This window comes from Corvus cornix, chromosome 20 (genome assembly GCF_000738735.6).
Source record: "Corvus cornix cornix isolate S_Up_H32 chromosome 20, ASM73873v5, whole genome shotgun sequence".
Classification (NCBI taxonomy): Eukaryota; Metazoa; Chordata; class Aves; order Passeriformes; family Corvidae; genus Corvus; species Corvus cornix.
Window position 1 is genome coordinate 2906695 of NC_046349.1, and position 14523 is coordinate 2921217.

General features: G+C 48.0%; 2 protein-coding genes across 3 annotated transcripts in view; one reads left to right on the forward strand and one right to left on the reverse strand.

Annotated features, from left to right (window-relative positions):
• LOC104687898 (transient receptor potential cation channel subfamily C member 4 associated protein) overlaps positions 1-12520 on the forward strand; it is a 35564-nt gene extending 23044 nt beyond the window's left edge. The window contains exons 10-19 of the mRNA XM_039563276.1: positions 1607-1738; positions 2402-2460; positions 4467-4568; positions 5930-6013; positions 6313-6403; positions 6924-7064; positions 8187-8295; positions 8495-8607; positions 8837-9043; positions 10023-12520. Coding sequence (XP_039419210.1) covers positions 1607-1738; positions 2402-2460; positions 4467-4568; positions 5930-6013; positions 6313-6403; positions 6924-7064; positions 8187-8295; positions 8495-8607; positions 8837-9043; positions 10023-10160 — 1176 coding nt within the window. The 3' untranslated portion in view covers positions 10161-12520. The remainder of the gene's footprint in view (positions 1-1606; positions 1739-2401; positions 2461-4466; positions 4569-5929; positions 6014-6312; positions 6404-6923; positions 7065-8186; positions 8296-8494; positions 8608-8836; positions 9044-10022) is intronic.
• Positions 12521-12854: 334 nt separating this feature from the next.
• The window catches only part of MYH7B (myosin heavy chain 7B), a 28954-nt gene continuing 27285 nt past the window's right edge, over positions 12855-14523 (reverse strand). For both annotated transcript variants that reach the window (XM_039563274.1, XM_039563275.1), the window contains 5 exons: positions 14309-14479; positions 13951-14055; positions 13473-13568; positions 13180-13317; positions 12855-12993 (listed from right to left, as the gene is read on the reverse strand). In XM_039563274.1, the coding sequence (XP_039419208.1) occupies positions 12988-12993; positions 13180-13317; positions 13473-13568; positions 13951-14055; positions 14309-14479 (516 nt within the window). In that variant the 3' untranslated portion in view covers positions 12855-12987. The remainder of the gene's footprint in view (positions 12994-13179; positions 13318-13472; positions 13569-13950; positions 14056-14308; positions 14480-14523) is intronic.

Sequence of the window (14523 nt, forward strand, 5' to 3'; positions counted from 1 at the left end):
AAGCTGGATGGCAGCAGGAAAAAGCCAAAGTCATTTGAAGGGTGACTATAGAGCAGGGATTGTCTTGGCATCCTCAGGCAGAGGAACTGTAATGAGTTTGGGGTCTGGAAGAGAGAGTGATACAAAGGCAGTGATGTGACTGAGGAGCTCTGTCAGGTGAGAGCTTCAGAGCTGAGCAAACTAAACTGCACACATTTGAAATCGGAGTCATTTGGAAAGGAGCAGATTGAGGAGTTAAAACTGTGAGTGTAGAAGCTCTTCCTTTACTGAGGGTTGAGGCTCTTGCAGGCAGCTCACACGCTTGGCTTCCTCCTGTTGTGCCTGTGCCATGGAGGGACAGGGGCACTACAGGGAGCACTTTGTTCAGAGAGATTCCTCAGAGCTGCTGTTGTGACTAAACCAGTGTCCAAGAGTGTTTTAAAATAATGGAGCACCAGAGGACTCCAAGCTCAGCAATCTGTCAGGGCAGCATGGGTGGGGTGGGAAGGAGCTGGATGCTTTCCTCAGGTGTGATGCTTGAAATGTCCAGCACGAGGAATGTGATTTCCATAAAGATGGCACAGCTGGTGGCTACAGCCAAGAGGAGTGCAAAAAGCCATCAGCTGTGCTGCAAACTAGGACTAAAATCTGTAAAAGAGCATCAGCTTCGGATATTTTGATTCATTCAGGTATCCGAGTAAATAGAACAAAGTAGATGATCTGCTTGAAATGCTGCTGGTTACAGTTCTGTGTCTTGGGACAACTTGGGGTATTTTTAAGTGATTTCGTTTGTTGGTTTTAAGGAACATGTCAATTACTTGGGCACTTAATTTTTGCAGCATGTTGGACATTCCAGTCATGTGGTTTTCATTTGCAACCACATCTCAAGGAATAATGCTTGTCCTAGGCCTACAGCTGATAAGAATCCCACTTTGTATTTCCCTTAGTCCTCATCTTCCAAATCCCTTATGTCAAAAGTATCCCAGCTTGGATGGAAGGTATTGAACATCTGTTCACACCAAAATTATTAGCTTTTTTTATATGAATAAAAAAGATGTACCAGGCAGACTGATAAATAAACCTGAGCAATTTGGCATTTTTTTTCTCTAAGTTCAGCTTCCCTTTAACCTGAAGGAGCAGTGTGGTGTGGTTGTGTTACTGCTGGACTCTGCTCAGGACTCCTGCCCAGGTCCCCTGAACAAAACCAATATTGATGGGTTTTCTTGTCATCAGAGGCCTGCCTGAGCTCCAGCTGTGTGTCTGGAAAGGGAAAGGACACTCAGGGGATGAGTGGCAGCAGAATATCCCCAGCTCAGCTGTTTGGTGTAGATGCATTTTCAGTGTGCTGGAAGTGATGTCCTGATGCCCAAAGCTGCTTCTAGAGACACAGTAGTTAATTGAAGCACTGGTGAAGAGCTTTATCCCAAAATGTCTGTTCTCCATCCATGTCCACCAAATGGAAACTACTGCACTGTGGTTAGTGTGTTAACACAAACACTTGCTGTTTGAGACAAGAATTCACATGTTTTGTCAGAGAATAACATCGTTGTGCCCTTCTGTTTCCAGACTACATTAAATCTGTGTCTGAGGCTGGAGCAGACGTGTTTGTACCTCTCTTGTTCCCCAGGTTCATAAAATGATAGCAGAGTTCAGACTCATTCCTGGCCTCAATAACCTGTTTGACAAACTCATCTGGAGGAAGCACTCGGCCTCAGCCCTGGTTCTGCACGGACACAACCAGAATTGTGATTGCAGCCCGGTGAGGGACTTCTGGGATTCTGTGTTGGGTTTTTTTCCTGTCATACACCCCTGAGGAGCTGTGCTGAGCAACTGGGTGTTTGTATAATCAATGACTTGAGAAGTGGTAGCATTCAGGTTTTGAGGAATTACTGTCTTCACTGAAGTCTATCCTTGGCTCGTGCTAGCAATTTAGCAGGGCCAATTTAGTCTCTCCCCTCTCTCCTAGTTTGGGAACTGTGAAAGGAGTAAATTTCTGGACCCTGGAAGCCAGAGGTAGAAGACAACCAAAATTCAAAGAAAAGCTGCCTGGGAGAGACACAGAGTACAAATTGTGCCACAGTCAGGTTTAGGGGGTGGAGGGGGAGGGTTGGGTTTTGTGTTGGACTCTCTATTTTTTTCCTTCCAAACCTACACATTCAGAATTGATCAGTACAATTATAAGCTTTTTTGCCATTGCAGTGAAAAGAAATGATTACCTGTTATGTGCATAGGCTTGGAGGCAATCTCCACTTCTATTTTGAGAAGTGCAGCCTTCTCCATTTATGCAAGTCCCTTGCTCTGCTGTCCAAAGGGGTTTGATTTGGAAAGGTTTTCCATTCAGCTGTTTCATGTCAGCTTGGTAACTGATGAGAAATACTAAAGCAGTACTTTTTTTTTTTTTACTTTTCTTGTCTCCTTTTAGGACATTACTTTAAAGATACAATTCTTGAGGCTTCTTCAGAGTTTCAGTGACCACCATGAGTGAGTATGAGAAGCTGTGGTGGGTTGTGGCTTGGTGGTGTTTGCCTGGTTGTGGTTCCAGGTGTCATGGGCATGGGGCAGGCTCCACGTGAAGGGAATGTTGCACTGTCCCTACACTTCATGTGCCTTTCAGCTCTTGCTGGAACAGCCTAAGAATTTGCTCTGCAGTGGGCATGTCTGAATATGCCTGGTGTGGTTAAACCCAGCCCATTTTGTCTCGTGTTGAAATGAGCTGAAACATGTATAGGATGAGTTAACACTTTCTGGCTGAAGGAATAAGGAGGCAGCTTTCCTCTTTCTCTGCCTTCTCACTGAGAGCAGACCGTGAGCCAGGGAAATAGGAGGAAAGCTTCTGTCTGCTTTCAAAAGGCATCCTTAGGAAACTTGGATCTGCTGGAGCAGTTGGAGGGGTGATGCAGTTTGCTTGGGGTTTTTTTTAATGCTGTGCTGCTGCTACAGAGGTGTTAGTTGTGACTTGTGGAATTGCATCCTGCATTCCATCAGTGTCCTGTTGCTCTAATTCAGTCCTGGGAGATGGTGTCCACTTCCTTACAAACAGCTGTGTTAGAGGCATGTTGCACTTCAGGTGCTGCTCATTCCTAGGGCCAGGCTGCTATTTCTGTGCAGCTTTTTTGTCCCGTTAGATAGATTTCAAATATCAGCCTTTTTCATTGTGGAATATTAGCTTTGAGAATGGGGAGCTGCTAGACATAGACAAGGGGGGAATGCTGACCTATTGTAAATCCTTTATGCAAGACATTGTTTGCCTGGGAATCGCTCCAGGTTTTCCAATAAAATCTCTACAGGTGATGTTACTACTTAAGTGGCTGCTACAAAGATCTCAGGCTTGTTTGAGCAGAAAACATCTCCCAACTCTAACATTTGAGCAAGTGGAATGTGTGGGATCTGGTTGGGGGTTTTAAATAATTACATGAGCTTTCTGTGAAATCACAGATAAGCTGAGTTAACTGAGGACAAGATGAGAGCAAAGTACTTGTATGCTGATATTGATGCAGTGAAATTGTGTCCAAACCGAACTTGCAGAGCTGTTTATTGCAGGGAGAGAAAGGCTCTGTTCTCATTGCAGACACCTGTTTGATCCACATCAAAGGAAGCTTTGCATGAGAGGCTCAGTGGGCACTAATCTGGATGACAGTGTTGGAAGCAAGAAGGAACCTCACAGTCATCACTGCATCCTCTGCTCCCTGAGCTTTCCTGAAAAGAAATGTTTGCTGCCTGATTTTGAGCACTTGGAAGCAGAAAGACTCTCAGGGAGCACACTGGCATTGGGCAGGGAGTCTGGCAAAGGGAACCCCTGGACTACATTTCCACTCTGGCAGACTTGTTCTGCATTTAGTTCACTTTACAGACAAAATAATTGATTTTCATTATGAAAAGTTCAGTATTTGATAAAGAATTCATGTACATTCCTGCGGTTTAGATCCATTTTTATTTGGATCTCTATATTTCCTGATGTTTTTAAATATTTCCAGGGTAAAGTTTGTTCAGATAATAAAATACCAGGATGACTGAGCCCTTTTTTTGCAGTTTCTGCTTTCTGTCTGAGATTTATTACTTAAAAAGAGCAATCACTATAGGGTAGAGAAAAACTTCAGGAAGCAGTGAAAAAGTTTGCTATTTAATAGTTATTTTGCTCTGAAATTCAGCAAAACATTGCTGAGATTTTTTTAAAAATGAGTGTTATCCTGAAGAAAATATTTACAAACCACAAGATCCCAAACAAGTCAGCAAAGAACCATCATCTCAAAGCTGGTCAGCGTTGAAAGTGGCGTTTGGTAAATTTTGGAGGATGTTTTCCCAAGCAGCAGCTGGCTGGCCTGGTGGAGGGAGCAGAGTGTGAACACTGTGAAGAGCAGCCAGGAGAAAGCAGCTTGCCCAGTCCTGCAGCCCTTGTTGGCCTGTGGCTCGGCTTTTCATGGAATTGCATTTTTGCCTCTTGAATTCATCCTGGTTTTCTCCCTTCCTGTCCCACTGTCTTGCTTTAGGAACAAGTATCTCCTTCTGAACAGCCAGGAACTGAACGAGCTGAGTGCAATCTCCCATAAAGCCAACATCCCTGAAGTGGATGCAGTGGTCAACACTGACAGGTGAGAGGGGATTGAGTTGGTAGTCACGGATTTCAGAGTTTTGGAAGCACTTAGACTGGAAGTTTGACATCACCTGTTTTGTCTGAGCTCTGTCTGTCCACCACACTTTGATTTCAGTGACTCCTTTCAGTGGGAAGTGTGCAGGTTTGTGGGATGTTGATGGTCATTAGCAAATCTCAGGTGTGCTCATGCTCAGAGTAAGGTGCTTTAAAAACAAAAGCAACTTTAAAAAACCCTAAAATGAGGGGTTTGAGTTCATGGCTCAGACTTCACTGTGATGTGCTGGCTCTGCCTGTCTGGCCTTCCTCACGTCAGCCATTGCAGACAGACCTGGAAAGTGAACTGTGATCCCTCAAATCATTACTTGCTCCTGCTAATAAGTGTTAGTTCTGGCATTCAGGAGCAGCCTGTGCACACATAATGTCCATTTCCAGGCTGCATGAATACATCCAAGTGTCAGAGTATTTTAAGAGCAGCTAATAACCAGAATAAGCTAAATTAGATTAACATGTTAAACCACTTACAGAATCTCTTGTGTTACATTTGAGTATCTGTTAGATAGATTTTGATCTAATAAGCTCTTTAATACACAATTCTGGTGTATAAACCTCAGCAGATGGAACATTGTTTGCAGAATTTAGTTTGGCAGAATACTCCCAGGGTATCAGCACGGACAAATCTGCACAGAGCAGATTTACCTCACTCCAAAAGGGAATCTCTAAGAGGATTTCAAGATTACAATTATTATCATAATACTGTGTCTAATTGGGAAGAACTTGGGGTGTTTTTTACCCTTAGCATCTAGTTTTCTTTTTGCTTTTCTTGATCTGTGAGATCAAGGTATTACTTCTGCATGAGCTTAATGCAGGTAGATACTCCACTGAAGGTGCTGTTCAATACAAGTAGTCCTGCAGTTGTACAGCCTCTCTGCTTTTACTACAACCTCGTGTAGCATCCAGCTTTCCATACTCTGCTGTCCCTCCTGAATGGAATTCAGACTTTCCTTTACATTTCTTGAGGGGTTTCTTTCATTCCTAAGCTCAAATGTAGGGGGTTTTTTTGTTGTTTTTTTTTTTATCTCTTGATTCCCACAAGATGTGAACTGGTATTTCTGAAATCATTAAAATTTTGAGAGAAAAATTTTCTTTTGGACTTACTTGGAAGTCGTGTTGCAGGTACTGCAGATATTTACCAAGGGCAGTGAGGAGAACTCTTCTGCTGGTAGAACCAGCACAATATTTGTACTGTGTACTTCAATACTGAGATTTTGATCATCAAAAGCTCTGGAGCAGTGACTGGATTCAGTGTTCAGTGCTTGCCCAGCCCTTCCACTCACGCTGTCATTTCTCCACCTGCTGCAGGAGTCTTGTCTGTGATGGGAAGAGAGGTTTGTTGACCAGATTGCTTCAGGTCATGAAGAAGGAACCAGCAGAATCCTCCTTCAGGTGGGTTCACTTTGCCTCTGATGTGCTGTTTGAGACCCCTGGGATGTAGCTTTGGTGTCATCCATCTTAGAGCAGCTGAGAATGTTTGAGAATCAGCTGTGGAAAGGTCTGGCTTTGTTGTGCTGAGGTGGCAGTGCAGGTGAGAATAAATCACAGCCAGTGATTTTCTGCATGATCAACAGGTCTGACCCCAGCTTCAGATTGGAATGAAACAGATTAGGAAACTGGATTTAAATTAGAATTGTGATCAAGTACTTCCCTTGCTTCAAAACTAACACCTCCTTTCTTCTGTTTCTCAGGTTTTGGCAAGCAAGGGCAGTTGAAAGTTTTCTGCGAGGCACCACCTCCTATGCAGACCAGATGTTCCTGCTCAAGAGAGGACTCCTGGAGGTAAATAAGTTTATGTCAGGTATCCTCCATAGCAATCAAGAAGGATTTATCTGTAGTAAATCCAAAAGTGGATAAAAATGCAGTGTTAAGTATTATGCTGGGTTTAAAACTCAGCGGGGAAATTGAGGCCACTCAAGCTGCCCCCGTTTGATAGTGAGGGAATAAACACTAAGGGAGATAAATCAGGATCACAGTTTACTGGAGAAATCACAATAGATGCAACAATAATAATAATAAATGAAAAACTGCCCCTTATTCCTGTATAACTATGACAAATACTGGGAACACCTCTAAAAATATACCTGTGAATTCTGCTTGTGGCCGTTTGTATAACCTGCATCACTGGGAAGTTGTTTTAACAGGAGACTCATCTGAACTGTCTTTAGTTCTGTGATACTGTGATATTCAGTCACCCAAGAACCTGCAGATAAATGCTTTAAATACTGATGAAATCAGAGTCTGTGTTGTGCTGCTGGCTTGGATGAAGCTGTGGCAATAACATGTTTTCCTCCCCTGCCAGCATATTCTCTACTGCATTGTTGATAGTGAGTGCAAGTCACGGGATGTGCTTCAGAGTTACTTTGACCTTCTGGGAGAGCTGATGAAATTCAACATTGATGCATTTAAGAGATTCAACAAGTACATCAACACAGATGAGAAGGTAAATATTTGTAAAAGCTGCCCCCTGTGGCTCCAATTGCACCCTTTCATAACCAGACACAGCAGTAGAACTCAGATTCATTTGGTCTTGGTTTGGTTTTAGAGCTTGGGGCACAATAAACATGAAGGGATGAGTTGCCAAAGTCCCTCAGTGTTTTCAGCAGTGCTCCATCTGTCCTGAGTCAGTGGGTGCTGAGCTGGTCAGCAAACATTGCCCTGTTCCAGGATGAGGCTCAAGAGTGGCAGAACATTTCCTGTGAAGTCACCACATTTGGGGTTAAGTGATAGCTGTGGACATTGAGACAGCTCCAGAAAGTCTTTTACTGGAGCTTGCAGTGGGAAGTCCTTCATGAATATTGCTTAAAATACTTGATACTGCAAACAGACGTAGATATTTGATCTTATTTGAACTTAGAGACATTTTAAGAAGTCATGGCTTAGGTAATTACCTATAAAATTGAGTTTCCCATGTAAATAAAGAATGGGCAGCAAAGAATGGTTTCATGCTCTTGTGCACTTTGTACATATAACATCAGCTGGTGGGTAGGTTCTGAATGGCCTCATCCTCTGAATTTTGTTACTGTAATGCTTCTGTCATTGCTCTTAGGTCTGGCAGACCTTGGAGAATGGAAGTATAAGTGCAGTTAAAAGAAAACTATTTCTTTTGGAGTTTTTTCTCTAGTAAATTAACTCAAACATTCTAGAGAATGTCTTTATACTTCCTATTTGCTTCCTATTTATTGATCTGTAACTGGGTTTAGTTCTCACTCTGTGTGACTCCCTCACTGTATTCCTCCCTAGCACTGTCTGCTTGTACAGAATCACTGTAGGACAACATGGAGCTGCAGGAATTCTCCCTCTTTCAAAACAAATAGTGTATGAAATCTCACTTTCATTGGAGTGACACATCTTCAAAAGAGATCTTGGGGATGCCAGGACTGACATTTTTCCATTCCGTAGTGTTTGGTCATCCCTCAGTGCCAGTGTTGGCTTGGGCTGGATGAGGCAGGGCCATGGGTGATGTCCCCTCTTACACTTGTTAGAGGTAACTAAAAGGTAATGACCCTGAATATTAATATATTTAAACTTACTTAATTCAACACTAATAAGTGTTTGTGTTCAGTTCCAGATATTTTTAAATCAGATCAACAGCTCTTTGGTGGACTCAAACATGCTCGTTCGCTGCATCACGCTGTCCCTGGACCGGTTTGAGAATCAGTCTGATGCTAAAGGTGAACAGGAAGCAATGGGGTGGGACTGGGGGGTGTCTGGTGGTGATAATGGTTAATTTAAATCTGGGCTTTGACACTTGGGGGCTTAGATAAGGAAATGCCACCCTGAAAGTTTGAGCACCAGTTCTTACTGCCCTGGTGCTTGGATCAGCGTGTCTGAACCTTCAGCAGCTGGTGATTGGTTCTCCTCTTGCTGCAGTTGCAGAAGTCCTGTCCGAGTGCCGCCTGTTGTCCTACATGTCCCAGATGTCCATGAGGATGTCCTTCCTTTTCCGTCTCATTAATATTATCCATGTACAGACACTTACACAGGTAAAGAGCTGGCAGTGACTTGGCAGTTGCCTTTCTGGGACTGGAATGGTGAGCAGGGCTGGGAGCAGGGAGGAGCCTGGTTTCCCTGGTGGACACCCATGTCCCTTTTCCTTGCTTTGTGCAGGAACACCTCCATTGTGCTTTCCACAGGCTTGCTTTAGAAGGGCATGTACAACAGGTATCTTGGTATTTAGATTTTTTTTTTTTGCTGTGTCGTTTTTACTTCCAGGAAAATGTCAGTTGTTTGAACACAAGTTTAGTTATCCTAATGCTGGCCCGAAGGAAAGAAAAGCTCCCTTTTTATCTGCGCACCTTGCAACAGATGGAATACACGGAAAAATACCCTGGCTTCATCCTGAACAACTTCCACAGTCTCCTGCGATTCTGGCAGCAGCATTACCTCAACAAGGATAAAGACAGCACCTGCTTAGAAAATGTATGTGACCCTCTTACCATGGCAGGAGTCGGATCACAGCAACACCTGTCTGCCGGTCCGCTGGCAAAAACGGGGGGTGGGAGGTTGGGGAGGGAAAGAAGGGAGGAAGGTCTGCCCCCAGTGTAACTCCTGTGGTGTTTTTCACACCTTCTCCCAGTCAGGTGCTGAGTTTCCCAGTAAACAGAGCCTGAGGCTTTGGCTCTGGCACACAGAAGTGACACTTCCTAGTGCTGAGTGGGGTAGAGAGGCAGGGCTGGCAGGATGGCCAGGGAGGGGGAGGCAGAGCAGAATCTAGCTCCCAGACTAGTCAGCACCTTAGCCAGACTGTTCCCTCTTCCTGGTGTGGCAAACAGTGCAGGAAAAATACCTGATGTAAGCCAAGGGAGCAGCCTGCAGGTTTCTGCGCCAGAGCTGGTTTGTCCTGGGCCACTAGTGGGTAGAAAGAACCAATTATCCAGTTATGTGGGTGACACATGGTCTGGTGTTGGGCTGCTGGAGTGGCCTTTTGGCTTTGAGGGAATAATGCAGGAGGGGTGTGGGCAGGGGGTGTGTGTTGGTTTTTGTGTCATCTCAGGAGTGGGGGCCGCTTCCAGCATTGGCTTATCTGCGGCACCACAGGGTCCCCGTTTGTGTTTGGAGTGGACAGCAAAGGGGAAGTTTGGAATTATGGATGTACTGGCCCAGGTAGGCAGGCTGGGGTCACCCTGTGCTGCTCTTAGCAGCTGCCAGAGGCGCTGGCAGTCCTTGTCTGGAGCTGGAGAGTGCGAAGCTGGTTGTAGAGGGTGTAGGTGTTCAACACCCAGCCCTTCTGGTGCAGGCCCCAGGGAGGGAGGGCAGAATGGGGAACCCAAAGTGTTGGTCACACTGTGGAGCTGGGCAGCTCGGGCTGAAGAGGAAGTGATTTTCAGCTTTGGGAGGTGTCTCATGCTCCTGTTGGTGCTGTGGCCCCCACTGACCCCCCTGTTGTCTGTGCCCACAGAGCTCCTGTATTAGTTTTACCTACTGGAAAGAGACTGTTTCGATACTGCTCAGTCCGGACCGGACGTCCCCCTGTGCCATAGTCAGCTACATCGACGAGGCGTACATGGACATTGACAGAGACTTTTCCGAGGAGTAATTCCCGCCTCCAGCTTCTGACGGACAGCTCGGAGGGTCCCTCGCACCTGGGGGTTTTCAGGGATACGCTGTGTAGTGTGTGTGTGCAGCTCGGAGCCGCAGAGCGTCGTCCCACCCCACCCCTGCCGGCCCCAGCTCTGACCTCTGAGACTCGGACAGCTCTCTGGGCAACACATTCAGGGATGTATCTTCCAGTTATTCTGGGATAAAAATAATCACCTGCAAAAACCAGCCTGTACTATTTTTTTTTCCTCTCTCCCAGTCTGGCGGGGCTGGCAGAAGGGGTTTTGCTGACATGAGGGTTCTCTGTATTTGCCGATTGAGGTGTGGCTCTCTCAGGGCTGCTGGGATGAGCAAGTTGAAAAGCACAGCGATTGCCCTCCAAGTGTGAGGTCCAAGGAGCCAACCTGAGCAGGACCCCGCCACCAGCCGTGTGCAAAGCCACCACGAGGACTCCCTGCAGGTGTAACTCTTCCGCTGGGCTTGGAATCGGGGCTTTGGGGTTGGTTAGAGCATGAGTGTGTGTGCGTGTGTGTGCTTTTAATTCCTGAGAGCCCCAGCTCCAGTCACCTCTTTACCATCTCCTTTTGGATCATTTGGTACTAAAACTATCTGTGCATTAGGAAAGAACCTCTGCTCCTGCTGTCCTTCCTGCAGATCCTTCCCATCCGGAGGCGTTTCGCAGTGCTGGAGAACAGAGACATTTCAGCAGTGGTGGAATTGCAACAGGGGTTGGCTTTTTCACGGAGCACTAGCATTAAAATGTACTAATTTTTTAAACTTGCGGCTTGTCCCTTCTTGGGTAACTAATCTGGTTTTAAAATCCTTTTCAGGACCATTGCTCTTGATGTTAACCTGCTATGCCTGGAAGTCTTATGTCAGTCTCTGCTTTCAGTCCTTAATATCAACACACACGTTAATCTTGAAGTGCAATATTTACTGGAGATGTCCGTTTTTCTTCCTGGATCTGTTTTAATCAGAATGTGTTAAATGCTGGGAATAAACACTCCTGGTTGAAAGTAACTTTGTAGGATATGTTGGGAAAGGGGGAATCGGGTTTTGGCAGTCCCAGTTGCCAAACCTGCACCTGCCCTGCCTGCTCACCAACACCATGTTGCTCCAACACATTCAGATACCCAGGAATGAGATACACTACACTTAAGCCACTACATTTAAGTCAAAAACATGTCTTGCAGCTACAGCTAAAAGAAACCAGTTTTGAAACACACATCTGAATTTTTTTAACATTTTCTAATTTATTTGATGAGATGACTTCAGCTCTGTCCAGGCTCCGAAGGGGTGAGGATGTCCCAGAGCTGCAGCCTTTTGTCTCTCGTCGTTGCCAGCAGCATGAAACCCACCCTGAGGCTCCCTGTGCTGGGACTGGAGGAGTGAAGGAGGCTCCAGCCCCAGGGGCAGGATTTGTCTCTGAACATCTCCCTTCTCCTTTCTCTTCTCCCACACCTCAGTGTCCTGCTGTGGGCTCACAGGGTGGTCAGAGCTGCTGAGCTTGTGCATAAAGCTGGAGCCTTGCAGGAGCTCCTGGGCATCCCAGTGTCCCTCCCTGGGAGCTGCATCCTGGCTCTGGTGAGGGTACCCTGGGGAACTTCTTTGCCATGGCAGCTTCACCTCTGTTCCTTACCAGGTCACCCTGACCCTGCCCCTCCCTCCCTTCAGCTCATTTCTTTCTCATCTGTACTTTTTTTGTTCTTGGGTATTTGTGTTTTTGGTGTATCTTTGCTTCTTCTTAACTGTAATAGATGTACACTTAAAATAAATGCTTCAAATTAAAAGGCTTTTAAGTTAAGGGATGCCTTTTCCATAGTGTAGTTAATTGGTGCATCCACTGATTGCTGCTGTAGCCCTGCAGTCTCACTCCCCTCTGTATTTTAAAGACAGTTTGGGGCTCAGGTGCCTCTGGCCTTGCCCATGGTCCTGGGGGAAGCTGAGCTGAGCTCACACCATCCTTGGAGGTCCTCCCAGGCCTTGGGAGCACAGGCTGGGCTTTGCTTCTGGGCTGATTCGGCAGAGAAGGGCACAGGGAACAAAGCCCCTGCAGCTCCTCCAGGGGTGGAGCGTGCTGGGCTCCGCCCCAGTGCACAGAGGGTCACAGGCAAATCCCAGCTGGGGCCACATTCCTTTGGGATGTCTGTCCATGCCGGATGCCTCAAGAATCTCATGGTGAGAGGGACCAGACCCATGGAGGTGGCAGCAGGCTCTGCTGGGATGGGAGGGAGCTGGGACCCCCGGCACTAACAAATACCTCTGGAAGTCTGCACTGTCCCCAGGGGTTGCTGAGGTTTGTGCTGCCCTATTAATGCCGATTTGCTAACTGCAAATAAACATTAAATGGAAACTATTAAAGAAATCTATTTTAAAGAAATGAGTGGAGATGTCTTTCTTTGCAGTGCCTTTGCCAAAGCCATAACCCCATCCAGGGCTGCACTGGAGGGCTTTATGTCCTCAGGAGTAGTGGCTGAAGTCTGTCCTGCCTCACGCCTCTGCTCCGGTCCCCTGCAGCTGAGATGTGGTTTGGTGGGGAGGGATGAGGAAAGGGCTCTTTTCCCAAAGCCCATTCCACGCCAGGGCCATAGAGATGGGAGAGGGAGGACTGAGCTTCTCTCCTGCCTGTGCCTCCCTGTGAAAAATGTTCCTCAAGACCCCAGGAGAAGAGACCAAGGCCCGGGTTACCCTGTGACACACAAAAGAGCCAGTCCTGGCAGATCTACGTTTATTCATGCAGTGCAAAGCTGACAGTGACTGTTGCAGCCACTTGCCTCCAACCTACAGCAGCATCTGGGACAGGGCAGGGCAGGCAGCCAGGGCTCCTAATGCTGGAAGAAATCCCCAAAAGGCTTTGGTGAGAGCTGGGGTCTGGAGGCAGGGAGTGCTCAGCCACCCTTCAGCGAGGCGGCAGTGCCACAGCAGGCTGGGACTGTGGCTGTGTGGTCATTCCTCTGGCTCCAGGGCTGGCAGGAGCCCCTGCCCACCTCCCCATGCTCCCATCCACGAGTGCCTACCTTGGAGATGGTGACGTCCCTGGTCCGTGCCCGCAGTTTGTTGACCTGGGTCTCGGCGATGTCGGCGCGTTCCTCGGCGTCGTCCAGCTCGTGCTGCACCTTGCGGTACTTCACCAGGTTGGAGTTGGCCTGCTGCTCCTGGGCAGGGGGAGGGGAGAGGTGGGTGCATGGAGCACAGGGGACAGCAGGCTCTGAGCTCCCCACATTGCTCTTGCGGCCCCTGGCAGCCATGGCAGCCAGTCCCAGGGAGGGGCAGCCCTGTCCCCTGTCCCAGAGCAGTGATGGGCACTTACTGCCTCCTCAAACTGGCGCTTGTAGCTCTTGACCTTGCTCTGCAGCTTGTCAATCAGGTCCTGCATCCGAGCCAGGTTCTTCCGGTCTTCCTCAGCCTGCAAGTGCCCCAGCCCCCTTAGTCAGACCCCAGCAGCCCCTCACCTGCCCCTCACCTTTGTCCCAGTGGTGCCAGGACAGACAGCACCAACCGAGCCCCCAGCCCCATGTCACAGCACCTGTCCCTTGGTTCCCCCCTGTGTCCCAACACCCAGCTCAGGAGGTGCTGGGGAATGGGCAGAAGGACCCAGAGCAGAGAGTGGATGTTGTGACAGGGAGAAGCTTGTCCAGCTGTTGTCATTCCCTACACAGAGCCCAGAACAAGCCCAGGCTGGGCTGGGCTCGGTGGGTGGGTTGTTGGGTACCACAAGAGGCCAAGCAGCAAGAGTTGTGGCAGGTGCTGCTGGCCCAGGGCTGGAGCTGTGTCCAGAGCTGCTGTACCTGGTAGCTCAGCTCCTTGATCCTGCGCTCGTACTTGCGAATGCCCTTCTGGGCCTCTGCCATCTTCTTCTGCTCCGCATCCACCTCTCCCTCCAGCTCCCGCACCTGCAGGAGGCACAGGCCAGCTCAGCACCTGGCTCCCAAGCACCAACACCAGCCCAGCTGAGGCCAAGCCACTTTCCCAGCTCAGAGAAGCCACAGCAGAGGCTAATACCACATCCTGGGCTGGGCCCTGCTCCCCCAGAGGCACCACCTGGCCTCAGAGGGCTGGGGCAGAGTCTGGTGCAGCAGGGACTGGGGCAGCCCCAGGAGCCTGCTCCTGGAGGACACAGCCAGGGATCTGCCCCTGCTTTCTCACCCTGGCCTCCAGCTTCTGGATCTGCTTCTTGCCCCCCTTGAGAGCAATCTGCTCTGCCTCGTCCAGGCGCATCTGCAGGTCCTTGATGGTCTGCTCCATGTTCTTCTTCATGCGCTCCAGGTGTGCGCTGGTGTCCTGCTCCTTCTTCAGCTCCTCAGCCATCATGGCAGCCTGCAAGGCCAAGAGCAGGGGGACATCATCACAAGGCCAGGCCA